Raw genomic sequence first — 16,468 nt, 5'->3', positions numbered from 1 at the left:
CACCATATTTTCGCTGACTTGGGTGGAAGTTATGAGAGGAGCTAAGGAGGGTGAGTGTAGAAGTGGTGAAGAGCACAGCAGGACAATCTCAGAATATCTCCCTGTAAGTTACAAGTGAACTGTAACTTACACCAAGTTACACCAAATGTGTAACATTTGGTGACAAACACCAAATGGTGACTGTATGACAGGGAAACATGGCCGTTACCAGGCTGGGTGAGTCACCAAGGTGAATGTCACCACTGTCGGGACAGGTGGTTCAGTGTCCAGTCCTTGTTCTTTCTTTTTCCACAGGCCTGGCTCCCTTGGTGGCCTCATCCACGTTCATAACTTTAAATGTTATTTTCATAGCATCAGCTCCAAGTCTATGTCTCCAGCCCAGACATTTCTCTTCAAGGTCCCCACACTCATCTGTCCAACCTGACACCTCACTGGTGGTTCTAACAGATGTCTCAACTTGACCTTCTCTTCATCTGAATTTTTGAAAAACCCACCCCTCTACCAAACACGCTCTTGCCAGAGTCTTCCCACTTTCTGCTTATAACCCTGCTTTTCTGCTGGCACAGTACAAAGGTGGGGTGTCCCCCTTGACTCCTTTCCCACACCCCAGATTGAATCCTTAGGAAATGTTGTGAAGGATTCATCTTCCCAATGCATTCAGTGTCCAGTCCCTTCTCACTATTTCCACCACTCACAGCCCCGTCAGAACACCCAGCACCTGCAGCCTGGACCCATGGGATCTTCCCCACACCTTTCCCTCCTGTCTCGCTGGTCCCTTGTCTCCTGATTCTGTTCTCAGCCCAGCAGCCACAATGATCCTGTAGCCCGAGGGCTCTCTCTTGGGGAGGAATTCTCAGAAGAAGCCATTGAGGACATCAGCTCCTTGGTCATGACCTTACAGGACTCAGCATCCACAGAATGAGAACAGTGTCTGCAGTGGATTAAGGACAGTGGACTCTGGAACAGCTCTTACTTTAAGCAGGTGTTCTCACCTTCTGCTTGGTCAGCTCTCTGACCCCACACAGACACCCCTGAGGTCTACTAGAGGGGGGCCTGGAAGTTAGCGGTGCTTCATAGGCAACATGGCAGCACTCAGTTAGAATCAGGGGACTCAACCAGCCATGGCCAGAGGCTCCACAAGGTCACATTCGATGTGCAGGAAGAAACCCTGAATTGCACACGGAGCACAGGTGGTCACAGGGAACATCACTGGGGAGCTGGGCATCCCCTGCACACAGGGCACTCATTCTGTCCCACTCAGGTCGTCTCCATGCTTCACTGTAAGTTTCTGAACTTGAAGTTACTTATCTTGTTTTGCTGTATATAATTCGCACTTCTAGCCCAAATATTTGAGGGGAAAATAAGGATGCACATTTTACAGGGGTAGTACTAATTCCGCATCATTGACATTCACAAAGAGTTCTTGGTCTTCTATGATGCATACATATCATAAATTTGTTATTGGTATATAAAATTTCTTGTACAGTAATGTGTTAAAAATAAACACGAAATTCCTTTATAATGCAAATAACAAGTATCTAAATATAAATTAATTAATTAATTAAAAAATAAACTAAGCCCTAGTGGGTGCAGCTGAATGGTTGATTGACAGTCTGCAAACCAGAGAGTCGCTGGTTTGATTACCAGTCAGGGCACATGCCTGGGGTTTGGGCCTGGCCCCTGGTGGAGGGTTTCATGGGAGGCAACCACAGATTGGTGTTTCCCTCTCTTTCTCCAATCTTTTCACTTTGTTTAAAAATAAATAGTTAAAATCTATAAAAATAATAATAAAATAAAATAATTTTTTTCCTTGAAAGTGGGGGCCAAAGCCATATTTTGCTCCTCATCACAGCAAAATGTGGTAGAACACCTTAATAAATAAGGTGAAAGTGTAGATACAAAAACACCTACCAGGTACCATACCCCTTCCAGCCTTTAATCTAAATCACTTCTGTTTAATTTATACATATAAATACATTGCAAATTTTAATATAATGCAGATAGGTTCCAGTGCCGATTGCACAAACAGCAGTCAGAGATCCTTAAACTCCAAAGATGAGGCTGCAATGACTACTTTAAACCAAGTCCCCTACAAGGCAGTTCCATCACACTGGAAAGAAAATTATGAAAAAATTCAGGTCAGTCTCACAAGTGTCACATTCTCTCACATCCCACCATATGCTCAGATTGTGTCACACTGAGAGTCCCCAAGCCCAGTTGTGTTCCTTGGTCCCAATGCCCGCCACTTCCTGCCCTCAGGGTCTCACCATTATTAGCTGTGAGAGACACATCAGAGCCCTCGGCACTGTTGCTGCCTGGGGAAGACACAACAGCAGAGTTACGGGTGGGGGACCCCCCCCCCTCACAGACTCTACCTTACACTCTCCCAAGGGTCCCAGACATCACTTCCCCGACACCCAGACTTACAGGCAACCTGAGTGCAGCTCTTCCTGTCTCTGTCTGTGGGAAGAAAACATTCTGTGAGAAGTCGGGGAGAAGGCTGGGTCCCATGACCCTGAAGAAGCCCCATACTCCTGAAGCACGAGGAAGGTTCCACAACTGTGACTGAACACCCAGGGTAGAATCAGGAAATATGGGGAAAGTACATGTGCACAGACTGGAACAGCCTCCCATCTGCACATCTGTCCACAGCAGGGACCTCCCCCTCTGATCTGGGACAGCTGGGAATCAGTCCCCATCACTAGAACCATCAGGTGATAAATTTGTCCCTCATTTTCCCACAGGCCTCACTAAAGAGTCAGTGTTAGGAAATAGGCCGCAGATGGACATCACCCATGTGATGACAAGATGCCTATTAATGAGGCAGAACTCACTTCTACCTCAACTTGATCCCCAGGAGGACAGGAAACTCAGCCCCACTGCTTGCTCACCTGAGCACTTCCTCCTCCACAGCACAGCTGCAGTGACCACAGCTCCAAGGAGACCCAGGGCAGCAATGATGCCTATGATGGTGATGGTGGTCTGAGGAGGGGGTTCTGGGAGGGAAAGGTGAGAGGCCAACCTCAGGCCTAAATCTTGACCCTGCTCAGGGACACCCTGAGGAGAGGCTCTGTGCCCACATCCCCTCCTCACCCGATCTCAGGGTCAGGGGCTCAGGCAGCCCCTGGTGCTGCACATGGCATGTGTATCTCTCCTCCTCTCCAGGGGGCACAGCCACAGCTGCCCACTTCTGGAAGGTTCCATCCCCTGCAGGCCTGGTCTCCACAAGCTCCATGTCCTGGGTCAGGTCCTCCCCATCACGCTGCCAGGTCAGGGTGATGTCAGCAGGGTAGAAGCCCAGGGCCCAGCACCTCAGGGTGACCTCATGGTCAGAGATGGGGTGGTGGGTCACGTGTGTCTTTGGAGGGTCTGAGGGGAGGGTGAGAAAATTCAGGAACTTTGCATGATTCTGGGACACTCCAGCAGTGCTCATGTGACCATCCTGAGAGTGGACAGGACAGCTGGGGTGGGGGAAGGGAGTGCACCACCAAGACAGTATCCTGGATAATCCAGACAGGCATCTTGGATAATGTCCTGTTTCTTGGAAAGTTCCAGAATGAGGGTGAGAACCTGGGGTGGAAGTGTCCAGTTCTCTAAGGGGAGACACAGACTCAGGTGGAGGTTGATGACTCAGAAAAGCCAGAGACAGGCGTGTAGAGATGGTATCAAACTGAGAATGAGTGAGAGCGTCCTGGTACGCTGGCGGGTCTGCAGGGTGTGAGGGAACGGTTATGGGGTGTTTGAGGGAGAGACTGAGTTCCTTATTTTCCTTCAGAAAAAGATGGGTCTGCGGGTGAATCACATATAAGGAGACTTAGGGGACGCTTCTCTCTCCCAGGCAGGAGGGGAATTCTGACACTGCCCCATTTTCCTCCTCTCCTCCCACCCCAGCATACAGCATACAGATCCCTTCATACAGATCCCAGCATACAGATCCCTTCTTCAGGGAGGCTCCCGTCCCGGTACCTGCTCGGAGCAGCGTCTCCTTCCCGTTCTCCAGGAACAGGCGGAGCCAGCGCTCGCACGAATCTCCAATGGCGAGCCTCCGTCGCTCCACGTCAGGAACTTGCACCAATTTGCGCCAGGTGATCCGAGCAGCTGCGTCCGCGGCGGTCCAGGAGCGCAGGTCCTCGTTGAGCGTGAGGTAGTCGGTGCCGTCGTAGGCGAACTGACTGAACCCGCGCAAGAACCCCGAGTCGGACTCCAAGACGCAGCCACTCAATTCCTGGTAGGTGTGAGACCCTGCCCCCGCCCGCAAGGTCAGCCCCGCCTTCTTAGCCCCGCCCCGAGGAGAGGCTGCCCGGACCTAACACTTCCCAGACCCGCGGTGGTTAAACCTGAACTGAAAATGAAACTGACTCAAAGTCCCCGCGCGCTACTCCCAAGGTGAGGGTTGGGGGGAATCCAGCAGCCTCGGGGTGACGCTGGGACCGGAGACTCGGGGCGACCCCGGCCCGTCCGTGGGGATATGGGGGTCCTTCCCAGCTCTCCAGTCCCACGTGGCTCACCGTCCTCGCTACGGTTGTAGTAGTGGCGCAGGTTGTTCAGGTTCGCTCCGAAAGTCTGTTGGTTATACTTGCAGACCCGCGTCTTCTCGTCCCAAAAATGTGGGTGCTCCTGCTCCACCCAGGGCTGCTCCATCCAGGGCACCCGCGGCTCCAGCCTAGGCCTCGCGGCGTCGCTGTCGAACCGCAAGATCTCCGTGTCGTCCACGTAACCCACGACGATGTACCGGTTCTTCTCGCGGCCCGGGCCGTACACGGACGTGCTAAAAATCCTCACATCGTGGACGCCTGGGAAGGGGAGGACGCGCGTCCTGGGTAGGTGGTCGGGTGGATAAGAATAGGCATCCCAGGGAATGGGCAAGAGGGCGGTGGTTGAGAGGAGGGGGCGGGGCCGAGGCGGGAGGCGGGGGTCTGGGGGCAGGGCCAGGGGTGCTGCAGACGCGCCTTCCTCGGCTCCTGAGCCCCTGGCATGTCTCCTGGCTCCCGCCCCGCAGAGGCTGTCCCCTCCCAACCCCACGCTCACCCGCCCAGGTCTCGGTGAGAGCCAGGGCCTCCGAGAGCAGCAGGAGCAGGGCTCTGGGGCCCATGACCAGACCCTGACAGTCTGAGGAGAATGCGTTTCTGAAGCCCTGGACCAGGGTGCTGTGACGCTGATTGGCTTGTCTAGAGTTCGCAAGCCCAATGGTAATGCGATTTAAGGTTGCGTCATGAGTATCCAGGCGAAGAACCCGACGTAGGTTGTGAAGGAGGAAAAGTGAAACTGGGTGGAGAATGGAAAATCTGGGAGAGAAGGGGTTTCCCTAACACTGAGCCTTCCCACCTCAAACTCAGGCCTCAGGCTGAGACCTTGGAGCCAGGCCTGGGGACCTGATACTCCTCTCCTCCCCCGACCCCCCCCTCCTGCACAGAGAGGTCTCTGTCCCTCTGTCTCTTTGAGTCTCACCCACGGGCTGTTTTATTCAGTGACTCTCAAACATTTTGGATTCAGAACAACTATAATCTTACAAAATAGGGATGACCCCCCAAATAATTTTGTTTGAGTGAATTATAACTATCAATATTTACCTTACAAAGGATAAAATGCTTTGAAGAAATTCTTAATTCATTTAGAATAATCTTAATAACCTAAGCCATGCTAACAGAAAATGTTTTTTTATGAAAAATAACTATTCCCCAAATATACAAGGTAGTGAGAACAGTGGATCTGCTTCCATTTTACATTTTTGCAAGTCTCAGTGCTTGTCTGTAAAATTAGAAGTCCACTGGGTTTTCATATTTCTGCATTTAATCTTGTATTTTGGTGGCAGTATGTGAAGAAATATACAGCTTCACACAAATATGTAGAAGTAGCATTTTTAATAACCTTTTCAGGTAAGTGTGGATATTCATCTTTGATCGTACTCTAAAGCTACACAAGTGGTTGTTCCTGAAAAGCTCTTTGCAAAGTGGAACCTGAAATTACACTGTTGAGTATTTCCTATTCTGTTACATTACTTCAGTGGCTCTTGTACTGAAGCATTATGACGTGTCTTGGTGTGGGCCTCTTTGGATTCATCTTGTTTGGGACTTTGTGCTTCCTGGACTTGCATGTCTATTTCCTTTGCTAAGTTAGGAAAGTTTTAAGTCATCAATTTTTCAAATCAGTCTTCCATTCCTTTCTTTCTCTCTCTTCTCTTTCAGGCACCCCTATGATGCTACTGCTGGTGTGTTGAAGTTGTGCAGAGGCTCTTTACTCTATTACTTTCTTGGATTCTTTTTGTTGTTGTTGGTTTTTTGTGTGGTTTTTTTTTGGTGTTCTGATGGGGTGTTTTCTGCTCTCCTATCTTCCAAACTGCTGATTTGATCCTCTGCTTCATCTAATCTTCAGTTTAATCTCTGCAAAATATATCTTTTAATCCTCACCTGGGGACATTTTGTAATTGACTTTAGAGAGAGGAAGAGAAGGGGAGACAAAAGCATTGATGTGAGACAGAAACATGGATTATTGCCTCTTGTATATGTCCTGCCCAAGTTTCAAACCCACAACCTAGGTTTGTGCCCTGATTGGGAACTGAACTCTTAAACTTCTAATGTATGGGACAACACTCCAAAAGAGCAACTCAGACATAGTAATATTGAGTTTCTTTTTAATTGAAGGTGTCCTGACTGGTGTGGCTTGGTGGGTTGGTCCACATCTAGCAAACCGAAAGATGCCTGCTCCATTCCTATTCAGGGCACATTACTGGGCTGCAGGCCAGGTCCCTGGTTGGGTGCATGCAAGAGACAACTGGTAGATGTTTTTCTCTCACATTGATAATCCTTCTCTCTCAGTTCTCTCTCCCTTCCCCTAAATAAATACATAAATGAAATAAAAAAATAATTAAAGCTAAGGCTTTCCACCAGCAAAAACACATTGACTCACTAAAGGCTCAGATGATAGTTGGCATCTTTTAAACAATAAAGTATATTTTAATGAAGGTATACACATTAATTTTTAAACATAACACTGTTAGCACTTAATGGACTACTGTACAGCATCAACTTAACTTTTATATATGTGGGAAGACCATAAGATTTGTGTGACTCAATTTATTGCAATATTCAACTTATTTTGGTGGTCTGGACCTGAAATCGAAATATCTCCAAGAATTGTCTGTATTCCAGATGTAAAAGTGCTGTGCCATCTACCCAGTACTCAAAAAATACTGATTAAGTCAATCATCATTGTAAGACACCTCCCTATTATAGTGATAGTGTCTTTATTGATGCGGCCTCAGCCCCAGCTGTGCTGTGGTAACACTACAACCTGCAGTCACGCTGCTATCAATGACCCCACACTTCCCTACCGTGCTGCTCCCCTAAACCTGTGGGGGCCTCTGTTCTGTGATCCCTGAGTTTGCACTGGGGCCCCCACTAGAGTGAAAGGCCAGGGGAGATGGCGGCTGAGCAGAGCAGAGTCACAGCAGGAACGTGTTTGAGATGAGACTTTACAGGCCCCATGCTCTCTGCTGATTCCAGAACCCGGTTCCCTGGAGGAGGCTGGGAAACGGTGGGAGGAACAATCATGCCCAGGGAGGTAAGAGCAGGATGAGTCTGAAACTTCCCCTCTCAACACCACAGATTCCTGAGTGCAGGGGCCACCCTGGCCACTTGGGGACAATGACAGGCAAAATGTCTCCTGTTGCTGTCAGATGGGGACACCCATAGGAGGATGAGATGAAAAGTCACACACAAACACTACTCAGCCATAGGAAAAGACAGAATACTGTCATCTGTGACCACATGGATGGACTGTGAGAATGTGATAAGTGAAAAAGTCAGAAAAAATTAAAAACCCTATGATGTCACTCTCAAGTGGGATATAAACCTGAAACTCATGGACACACAGCAGTATGGTGGTTCCCAGAGGGAAGGGGGTTGGGGGAGGAGGGCCCTAGCACTTGATGAGGGGAGATGGTTTGACTTTGGGTGGTTGGCAAACAGAGAGACATATAGATCCTGTATCATAGAAATGTGCACCTGAAACCTACATGACCCTATTAACCAATGCCACTACAATGTATTTAATAAAAAGACACCCTTAACATTCCACATAAAATACTCCAATAGCTTTATTTTTAAAAAGCCAGAATAGGTACAATATCTACCAAAAAAAAAAAAAAAGAAGAAAGAAAAGAGAGCACAAGTACCCAAAAGATGGGGGCTGAGGACGGACCCAGGCCGGAGTTCAGGCTGATGCGGCCACATGAAGCCCTCACTGAGCACAGTCCTGGAGCCATGATGAGGCCCAGGTGACACTCAAGTTCCTGTGATTGCAGGTCCTAAAGGGACAAGGTTCTCCTGAAGCAGCAAGGACAAAGGAGTGACAAAGATGACCCAGCCGAGGAATGACCAGGATGGAGATGGCCTTACTCCAACACTGCTAGCACAGGACAGTCCCCAGGGGAGAGGACACAGGTCCCTGTGGGGATGGTGGCCTGGTGACCAGCTCTTCCAATGAAACTGATAAGGACGAAGACATTCCAATGCCGGTTGGAGAAACAGCAGTCAGGGATCCTTAAAGTCCCAAGGGGAGGCTGCAATGACTGTTTTAGCACCAGGTCCCCTACATGGCAGCTCTGTCATGCTGGGAAAGAAAGTTGTCATGTACAAATTCAGGTCAGTCTCAGAAGTGTCACATTCTCTCACAGCCATCATATACTCAAAGTGTCTCACTCTGAGAATCCCCAAAACCTAGCAGTGTCCCTTGGTCCAAATATCCCCACTTCCTGCCCACAGGTTCTCACCCTTAGGATCTGTGAGAGATACATCAGAGCCCTGAGCACTGTCCCTGCCTGGGGCAGGGACACAACAGCAGAGTTTCAGGTGGGGGAGCCCCCCTCACAGACTCCAGCCTACACTCTTCCAAGAGTCCCAGATGTCACCTCCCCAACACCCAGACTTACAGGCAGCCTGAGTGTAGTTCTCCCTGCCTCTGCCTATGGGAAGAAAATGTTCTGTGAGAAGTCAGGGGGAAGGCGGGGTCCCATGACCCTAAAGGATTCCCACACTCCTGAAGCACAGGGAAGTTTCCAAAACTGTGACTGAACAGCAAGGGTAGGATCAGGAAACACGGACAGTTCATGTGGCAGGACTGCACCACACACCCTTCTGGACATCTGTCCTCAGCAGGGACCTTCCCCTCTGACCTCTGACAGCTGGAAGTCAGTCCCCATCACTAGAACCATCAGATGATAAATTTGTCCCTCACTTTCCCGTGGGCCTCACTAAAGAGTCAATGTTGGCAAATAGGCCCCAGATAGACAAGCACCCATGTGGGGACATGATGCCCATTAAGGAGGCAGAGCACACTTCCACCTGGGCTTGACCCCCAGGGGGACAGAGAACTCAGCCCCACCCCTTGCCCACCTGAGCACTTCCTCCTCCACAGCACAGCTCCAGTGGCCACAGCTCCAAGGAGACCTAGGGCAGCATCGATGCCCACAATGGTGATGGTGATCTGAGGAGGGAGTTCTGAGGGGAAGGTGAGAGGTCAACCTCAGGCCTGAGTCCTGACCCTGCTCAGGGACACCCTGAGGAGAGGCTCTGTGCCCAAACCCCCTCCTCACCCCATCTCAGGGTCAGGGGCTCAGGCAGCCCCTGGTGCTGCACATGGCATGTGTATCTCTGCTCCTCTCCAGGGGGCACGGCCACAGCTGCCCACTTCTAGAAGGTTCCATCCCTTGCAGGCCTGGTCTCCACAAGCTCCATGTCCTGGGTCAGGTCCTCCCCATCATGCTGCCAGGTCAGGGTGATGTCTGCAGGGTAGAAGCCCAGGGCCCAGCACCACAGGGTGACCTCATGGTCAGAGATGGAGTGGTGGGTCACGTGTGTCTTTGGAGGGTCTGAGGGGAAGGTGAGAAAATTCAGGAACTCTGTATGGTCATAGGATACTCCAGCGGTGCTCATGTGATCATCCTGAGAGTGGTCAGGACAGCTGGGGGGGAAGGGAGTCCAACATGCAGACACCAGCCTGGACGAGGCACCTGGGATAATCTATTTCCTGGAAAGTTCCAGAATCAGAGTGAGAACTTAGGATAGGAGTGTCCAGGTCTCTAAGGGAGACACAGACTCAGGTGGAGGCTGATGACTCTGAAAAGCCAGAGTCAGGCCTCCAGAGAAGGTCTCATCCCCAGAACCAGGGAGAGCGTCTTGGTGCAGCAGGTGCTGCAGGGTGTGAGGGAACTACTGTGGGGTGTTTCAGGGAGAGGCTGGGTCCCTCATTATTCTTTAGAGAAACCTGGGCCCATGTGTGAGTCACAGAATAAGGAGACCTGGGGGACTCTTTCTTCTCCCGAGCAGGAGGGGGATTCTGACACTGTCCCATTTTCCTCCTTTCCTTGTAGGGAGCCACCCCAGCCCACAAGTCCCCTCCTCCGGGATGCCCACACTTCCAAACATCACATGTGTGCATAGGTGGGCACAGGTAACCAGTTTCTTGTTGATCATTAACAAGGAATTGAACGAATCACATGAATAAAGCTCAGCGAGAAGCAAACAGGCTTTTAAGGACAACACACTGCAAAGAATACGGGAGTGGGGAGACTCCCTGACCAGGGAAAGATCCCTGTTGTCATTGGGATTTTAATTTTATAAGTTTTTACTTCCTTATTCCTAATTTACTTACTACTGTGTGTGCTTTAGGAGTGATATAATTTTTCTGCCACTAAGCATGCAATTACCCCTAGTTCTAGATTGCCCACTCAGGTGGTGGAAAACGCAATGCTAATTCGTTACAATCAGATTATAATGTTACTGAAGTGGACTCTGGGTTATTTAGGATCAAAGTGGGCAAGCCCCGCTACGATGTTATGACAGTATTACAAGACTATTTTCAGAACCCAGGACGTTGGTGGAGTAAATGCCAGCTACTTGGATGCCAGCCTCCCAGGATTTCTTTATTTTCCTTCCATCTGTCGCCTCACAATCTCCTGCCTCCAGTCCAGCTACTCGTGGGGAGTGAGGTAACTATAAATAACAGTTTCAGGAACTCGGGATGTCCGGCTTAGTTTTCTGTAGCATATTTTGGGTTTATTGGAGAAACCTTCGCAACTTCCTCCTTTCTAACTATCTGCCTGCCTCACCTGTACGTAGCAGCATCTCCTTCCCCTTCTCCAGGTAAATGTGAAGCCAGTCCACGCAGCCCCTCTCCAGGCGTTCCCTCCAGTAGTCAGCATCAGGGACCTGCACCACCTTGCACCAGGTGATCCGGGCCGCAGCGTCGGCCGTGGTCCAGGAGCGCAGGTCCTCGTTCAGGGAGATGTAGTCGGTGCCTTCGTAGGCGAACTGACTGAACCCTCAGAGGAGGCCCCCGGTCCGACCCCACGATGCAGCCGGTCATTTCCTAGTAGGTGTGCAACCCTGAACCCGCCCAGAGGTCAGCCCAGCGCTGAGATCAACTGCACCCCTAGCCCCGCCCTGGGATGGCAGCTCCGCCCAGAACCGGGTGACTTACCCTAAAAAGTAGTGAAAACAGGTTAAAATCCCTGGGGGCTCTGTCTGTGCTGTGGTCAGGGCATGTCCTGCAGCCTGGGAGTGAAGCTGGGTCCCGGAGACACCCAGGCCGGTTCGTGGGGATGGGGATCCTGCCCGGGACCCGGGCGCACGTGGCTCGCCGTCCTCCCTCCTGTTGTAGTGGGCGCGCAGGTTGTTCAGGTTCACTCTAACCACCTCTGAGGTAAACTTGCAGACCCCCGTCTGGTCGTCCCAATAGTCCGGCTTCAGCTGCTCCACCTATGGCTGCTCCATCCACGGCACCCGCGGCTCCATCCTGGGTCTCGTGGCGTTGCTGTCGAACCGCACAAACTCGGTGTCGTCCACATAGCCAACGCCAATGTACGGGGACTTCCCGCGTCCCGGTACAGACATGATCGTACCGAAATATCTCCTGGTGTGGGGGCCTGGGGACAGGGCGGAGGCGAGTCCTGGGTCTGCAGTCGAGTCCTGGGTTCGCAGTCAGGCAGGGGACCCGGAGAAAAAGGTCAGAGGGGTGTGGAAGGGCGGGGGGTGGGGTCGGGCCGAGGCGGGAGTCAGGGTCTGGGGTCCCAGCCGAGGGTGCTGCAGATGCGCTGTCCCGGGTCCTGCGCTCCCGCCGGGTTCCCTGGCTCCTGCCCAGCAGAGGCTGTTCCCTCCCGACCCGCACTCACCTGCCCAGGTCTTGGTCAGGGTCAGGACCCCCAAGAGCCGCAGGAGCAGAGCTCGGGGGCCCCATTAACCAGACCCTGCGAGTCTAGGAGAATAGGTTTCAGTAAACAGTGACGCAGATTGACTTCTCTAGAGTTCGGCCATCCAATGGGAAGTGAGAACTGGGGTATCGTCATGAGTATCCAGGCAGGAGGACCCGAAGTAATTGTGAGAGAAAGAAGGGGACCTCTGAACGCCAAGCTCCCACCTGCGAGTCTCTGTCCTCAGGCTGAGACCCTGGAACCAGGTCTGGGGACCCGGGACTGTGCTTGGACCCCACCTCCTGCACAGAGAACTCTGTCCGGCTGTCTCCCTGAGTCCCGGCCCACGTGCTGTGTTATTCAGCGATTCTCAAACATTTTGCTTTCAGAATATCCAGATTGTCTTACAAATTAGGGAGGAACCCCCCAATTTTTTTGTTTATGGGTGTTTTGTCTATTGATATTTACCATACAACAAATAAAACAGTTTAAAATTATTAGTCATTTTGATTGATATTAATAACCTATCACCTTAACAGAAATACTGTTTTTATGAAAAATAAGTATTTCCTAAATACACAAGATAGTGAGAGGAGTGGATCTGCTTACACTTTACATTTTGCAAGGCTCATTTACTGTCTGTATCACGATAAGACACCTGGATATTCATATTGCTTCTGTGTTTAATGTATTATTTTGGTGGCAGTATATGAAAAAATCTACAGCCTCACACAAATGTATAGGAGGAGTATTTTTAGTAACCTTTTCAGATAAGTGTGGATTTTCATCTTGGATACTACACTAAAGCCACACAAATAGTAGTTTCTGAAAAGCTCTTTGCAAAGTGGAACCTGAAACTACACCATTAAGTATTTTCTGTTCTGTTACATTGCTTGAATGGCTCTTATACTAATGTGTGATTATGTAAAAGTAATATAATGTTCCACTAATTCGCTGATAGAGATCTCTCAGAGTTGATGTACTTAATTACAGATCAAAATGTCACATTTGTTACTGTTACCAGAGATAGCCTCTTACAGCTGTCAATCTATTCCATGTTTCCCTGTCTCTGGTTCTATTTTCTAGTTACTTTATTTTGTTTATTAGATTCCACTTATCATTGGTGAGATAATATAGTATGTCTCTTTCACCCATTAATTTATTTCACTTAGCATAATAGTCTGGTTTACATGGTGAGACACAAGTTTTCCAAAATCCTAGTTTTCTCCTGAGACCTTCCACTCTATCCAGACAAGTGCTTCAGATGTCAACTGCCCGTTGACTCTCCTTGAGGGAGAAGCTCACGTTCATTTGAGAGAGTGTTCACCAGTTCACCACACCTCAGTGATCACAGCTTCTGTGTCTCTCATTCTCTTAAGTGAACTTGCTGTTTCATGAAGAAGAGGCTAACTCAGCCCTCACAGGTCACTTTCCTGGGCTCATCAGACTTGGGAATGAATGAAGCAGAAGTGTGTTTGTGCACTTTCCCAGTCATCATGGGAGACATTTTATTTTTTGTTCCCCATTTTCATTAAGGACAGTTAAGAAATTAATCCATTTGTATAATGAATTTGATATATGTTGTATATATCTTCTTGTAAAAATATTTTTTATTCCATTGCAGTGGATATACAGAATTATGTTAGTCAGGTGTACAGCTCTGCAGACCTGAAAAACAGATGAAGATCAATGGAACAGAACAGAGAGCTCAGAAGCAAACCAGTGTATCTATGGTCAATTAATATTTGACAGAAGAGAGCAAAGTGGGGAAACTGGGACAACTGCAATAGAACAACAGTAAATTATTTAATTAAAAAATTTTTCCCCTGACTGGTGTTGCTCAGTGGATTGAGCACCAGCCTATGAACCAAAAGGTTGCCTGTTCTATTCCTACTCGGGGCACGAGCCTGCATTGTGGGCCCAGTCCCTGGTTGGGGACATGCAAGAGGCAACCGCACACTGTTGTTTCTGTCCCTCTCTTTCTCCCTCCCTTCCTCTTTCTCTGAAACATAAATAAATAAATAAAATATTTTAGGAATTCTCTCTTTGACTTTAATCTTCAGCATTTTGATTATGATGTGTCTCGGTGTGGGACTTTTTCGGTTCTTCTCCTTTGGGACTCTGCACTTTCTGGAGTGCATGTCTACTTCCTTCACCAGGTTAGGGAAGTTTTCCATCATTAATTTTTTAAATAGCTTTTTCTCTTTTTTTTGTAGATGCACTTTGCAGCCATCTGTCAGCCTGCATGCATCAGGGCAGGGGCTGTGGTGTTTTTCATTGTTATTCTATTGCAGTCGTCCCAATTTTTCCCTTTTGCCCTCCTCCACCCAACCTACTCCTCACTCCCACAGTCAATCCCCACACCACTTTCCATGTTCATGGGTCACTCATATGTTTTTTGATTAATCTCTTCCCCCTCTCCCACCATTCACCCCTCCCTCCTCTACTTTTAGAGCTGTCAGTCTGTTTCATGTCTCTGATTCTATTTTGCCTGTTACTTTATTTTGTTCATTAGATTCCATTTACAAGTGAGATCATGTGGTACTTGTCTTTCACCAGTTGGCTTATTTCACTCAGCATAATAGTCTCCAGTTCCATCAATGCTGTCACAAAAGGTAGTAATTCCTTCTTTTTGACTATGTAGAATTCCAGTGTGTAAATGTACCACAATTTTTCAATCAACTCATTTACTGGTAAGCCCTTACACAGTTTCCAACACTTGGCTATTGTAAATAGTGCTGCTATGAACACAGGGGTACATAAATTCTTTTGAATTGGTGTCTTGAGATTCTTAGAGTATATTCCTGGCAGTGCAATCATTGGACCATAAGGAAGTTCCATTTTAAATAGGGTTTCAATAACTTATTCTCTATTTTCTTTTCTTCACACCACCACGATACAAATGTTAGTATACTTGAAGTTGTCCCAGAGGCTTCTTATACTATCCTAATTGTTTTCAATTCTTTTTTTTTTCTTTTTGCTGTTTGTGCTACATGTTTTCTGCTTTCTTATCTTCCTAATCTCAGATTTTATCCCATACTTCAACTACTCAACTGTTGCTTTGCTGTAATGTATTCTTCATTTATTGTAGTTTTCATTTCTGATGTTTTCTTTATGTTTCCTATCTCTTTGTTGAAGTTCACACTGAGTTCATCTACTCTCCCCGTAAGTTCATTTAGCAGTTTTGTAACTCTGCATTGAGTGTTTTGAACTCTGCATCTGGTAGATTGCTTATCTCCATTTTGTTTAGTTCTTTTTCTGGAATTTCATTCTGTTCTTTCATTTGGGTCATATTTCTTTGTCTCCTCATGTAGGCAGCCCTCCTGTTTTTGTTTCTACTGTTAGGTAGAGCTGCTCTGTCTCTTGGTCTTGGTGGAGTGTTCTAATGCAGTAGGTGTCATGTAGGGCCCAGAGGTGCAGCCTCCCTGGTACCCAGCCTAGACACTCCAGGTGTGATTCCCCTTATGTGCACCCTCCTGTTGCAGTTGAGTCATGACTGCTGTTGGCAATGGGAGGGATTTACCACAGGGTGATGGGCTGGGAAGACGGGCTGAGACCAACTTGGAGGCTCTGGTGCCTGCTGAGGCTATCCCTTGACTGTGTTGCTGTGGAGATGGTTTGGTGTTGCTTTGGTGTGTTCGGAAGCTGTCCACCAGGTGTGCTGGCTTGGGAAGCTCTTGGGAGGTATAGGCCAAGGTCAGCCACAACCTGTGCACTGCCCAGAACCACCTGGCATGAGCTACAAAGTGATCTGCAGATAGCTGCTACTTGTGTTGAGTTTGGACGTGACTAGCAGAAGCCAAACTGCTAGCCAAGCTGGCTGTCTTTGGTGCCGGGCCTGTGGCTACTTAGCTGGAGACCAGGGGCATGCCTAGGCTAGATACAGCTTGTCTGAGACATTTTAGGAAGGTCTGCAGCATGAGCCAAGACAGGCTGTTTGTATAGGAAAACCACTGGAAGAGGTCTGGATGGTCTGGCAAGTTGGGTGGGGCAGAGCTTCAGGGAATCACCAGGGCAGGTGAACAGTGTAAGCCAGGTGGAGGAAGACTCAGATATGGCACCTGCCTGTCTGCTCTGAGAGGAGAAGGCTCATCAAAAGAACAATGGCCTCAGAGACACTGGTTTGATTCTCAGTCAGGGCACATGCCTGGGTTGCAGGCCAGGTCCCCAGTAGGAGTTGTGTGAGAGGCAACCACACACTGGTGTTTCTCTCCCTCTCTTTTTCCCTCCTTCCCCTCTCTAAAAATAAAAATAAAATAAATACCTTTAAAAAAAGAAAAA

At 48.8% G+C, this 16,468-nt stretch overlaps 2 protein-coding genes and 1 pseudogene across 2 annotated transcripts in view; all 3 read right to left on the bottom strand.

Annotated features, from left to right (window-relative positions):
* LOC114510749 (patr class I histocompatibility antigen, A-2 alpha chain-like) overlaps positions 1 to 16,468 on the bottom strand; it is a 512,772-nt gene that overhangs the window by 75,926 nt on the left and 420,378 nt on the right. The gene's annotated exons all lie outside the window — the stretch shown is intronic.
* Positions 1,916 to 5,136, bottom strand: LOC114510844 (patr class I histocompatibility antigen, A-2 alpha chain-like). The gene is made up of 7 exons (XM_036013366.1): positions 5,029 to 5,136; positions 4,509 to 4,793; positions 3,967 to 4,242; positions 3,094 to 3,369; positions 2,892 to 2,996; positions 2,428 to 2,460; positions 1,916 to 2,315 (listed from the first exon to the last, which is right to left on the bottom strand). The coding sequence occupies exons 1-7, from the start codon at positions 5,090 to 5,092 to the stop codon at positions 2,155 to 2,157; spliced, it is 1,200 nt and encodes a 399-aa protein (XP_035869259.1). The 5' UTR covers positions 5,093 to 5,136; the 3' UTR covers positions 1,916 to 2,154.
* LOC114510768 lies at positions 9,259 to 11,891 on the bottom strand (annotated as a pseudogene).

The sequence above is a fragment of the Phyllostomus discolor genome, chromosome 12 (assembly GCF_004126475.2).
Source record: "Phyllostomus discolor isolate MPI-MPIP mPhyDis1 chromosome 12, mPhyDis1.pri.v3, whole genome shotgun sequence".
NCBI classification, from domain to species: domain Eukaryota; kingdom Metazoa; phylum Chordata; class Mammalia; order Chiroptera; family Phyllostomidae; genus Phyllostomus; species Phyllostomus discolor.
Note: the sequence above shows the minus strand (reverse complement) of the source record. Positions and strands in the feature narration are given on the sequence as shown.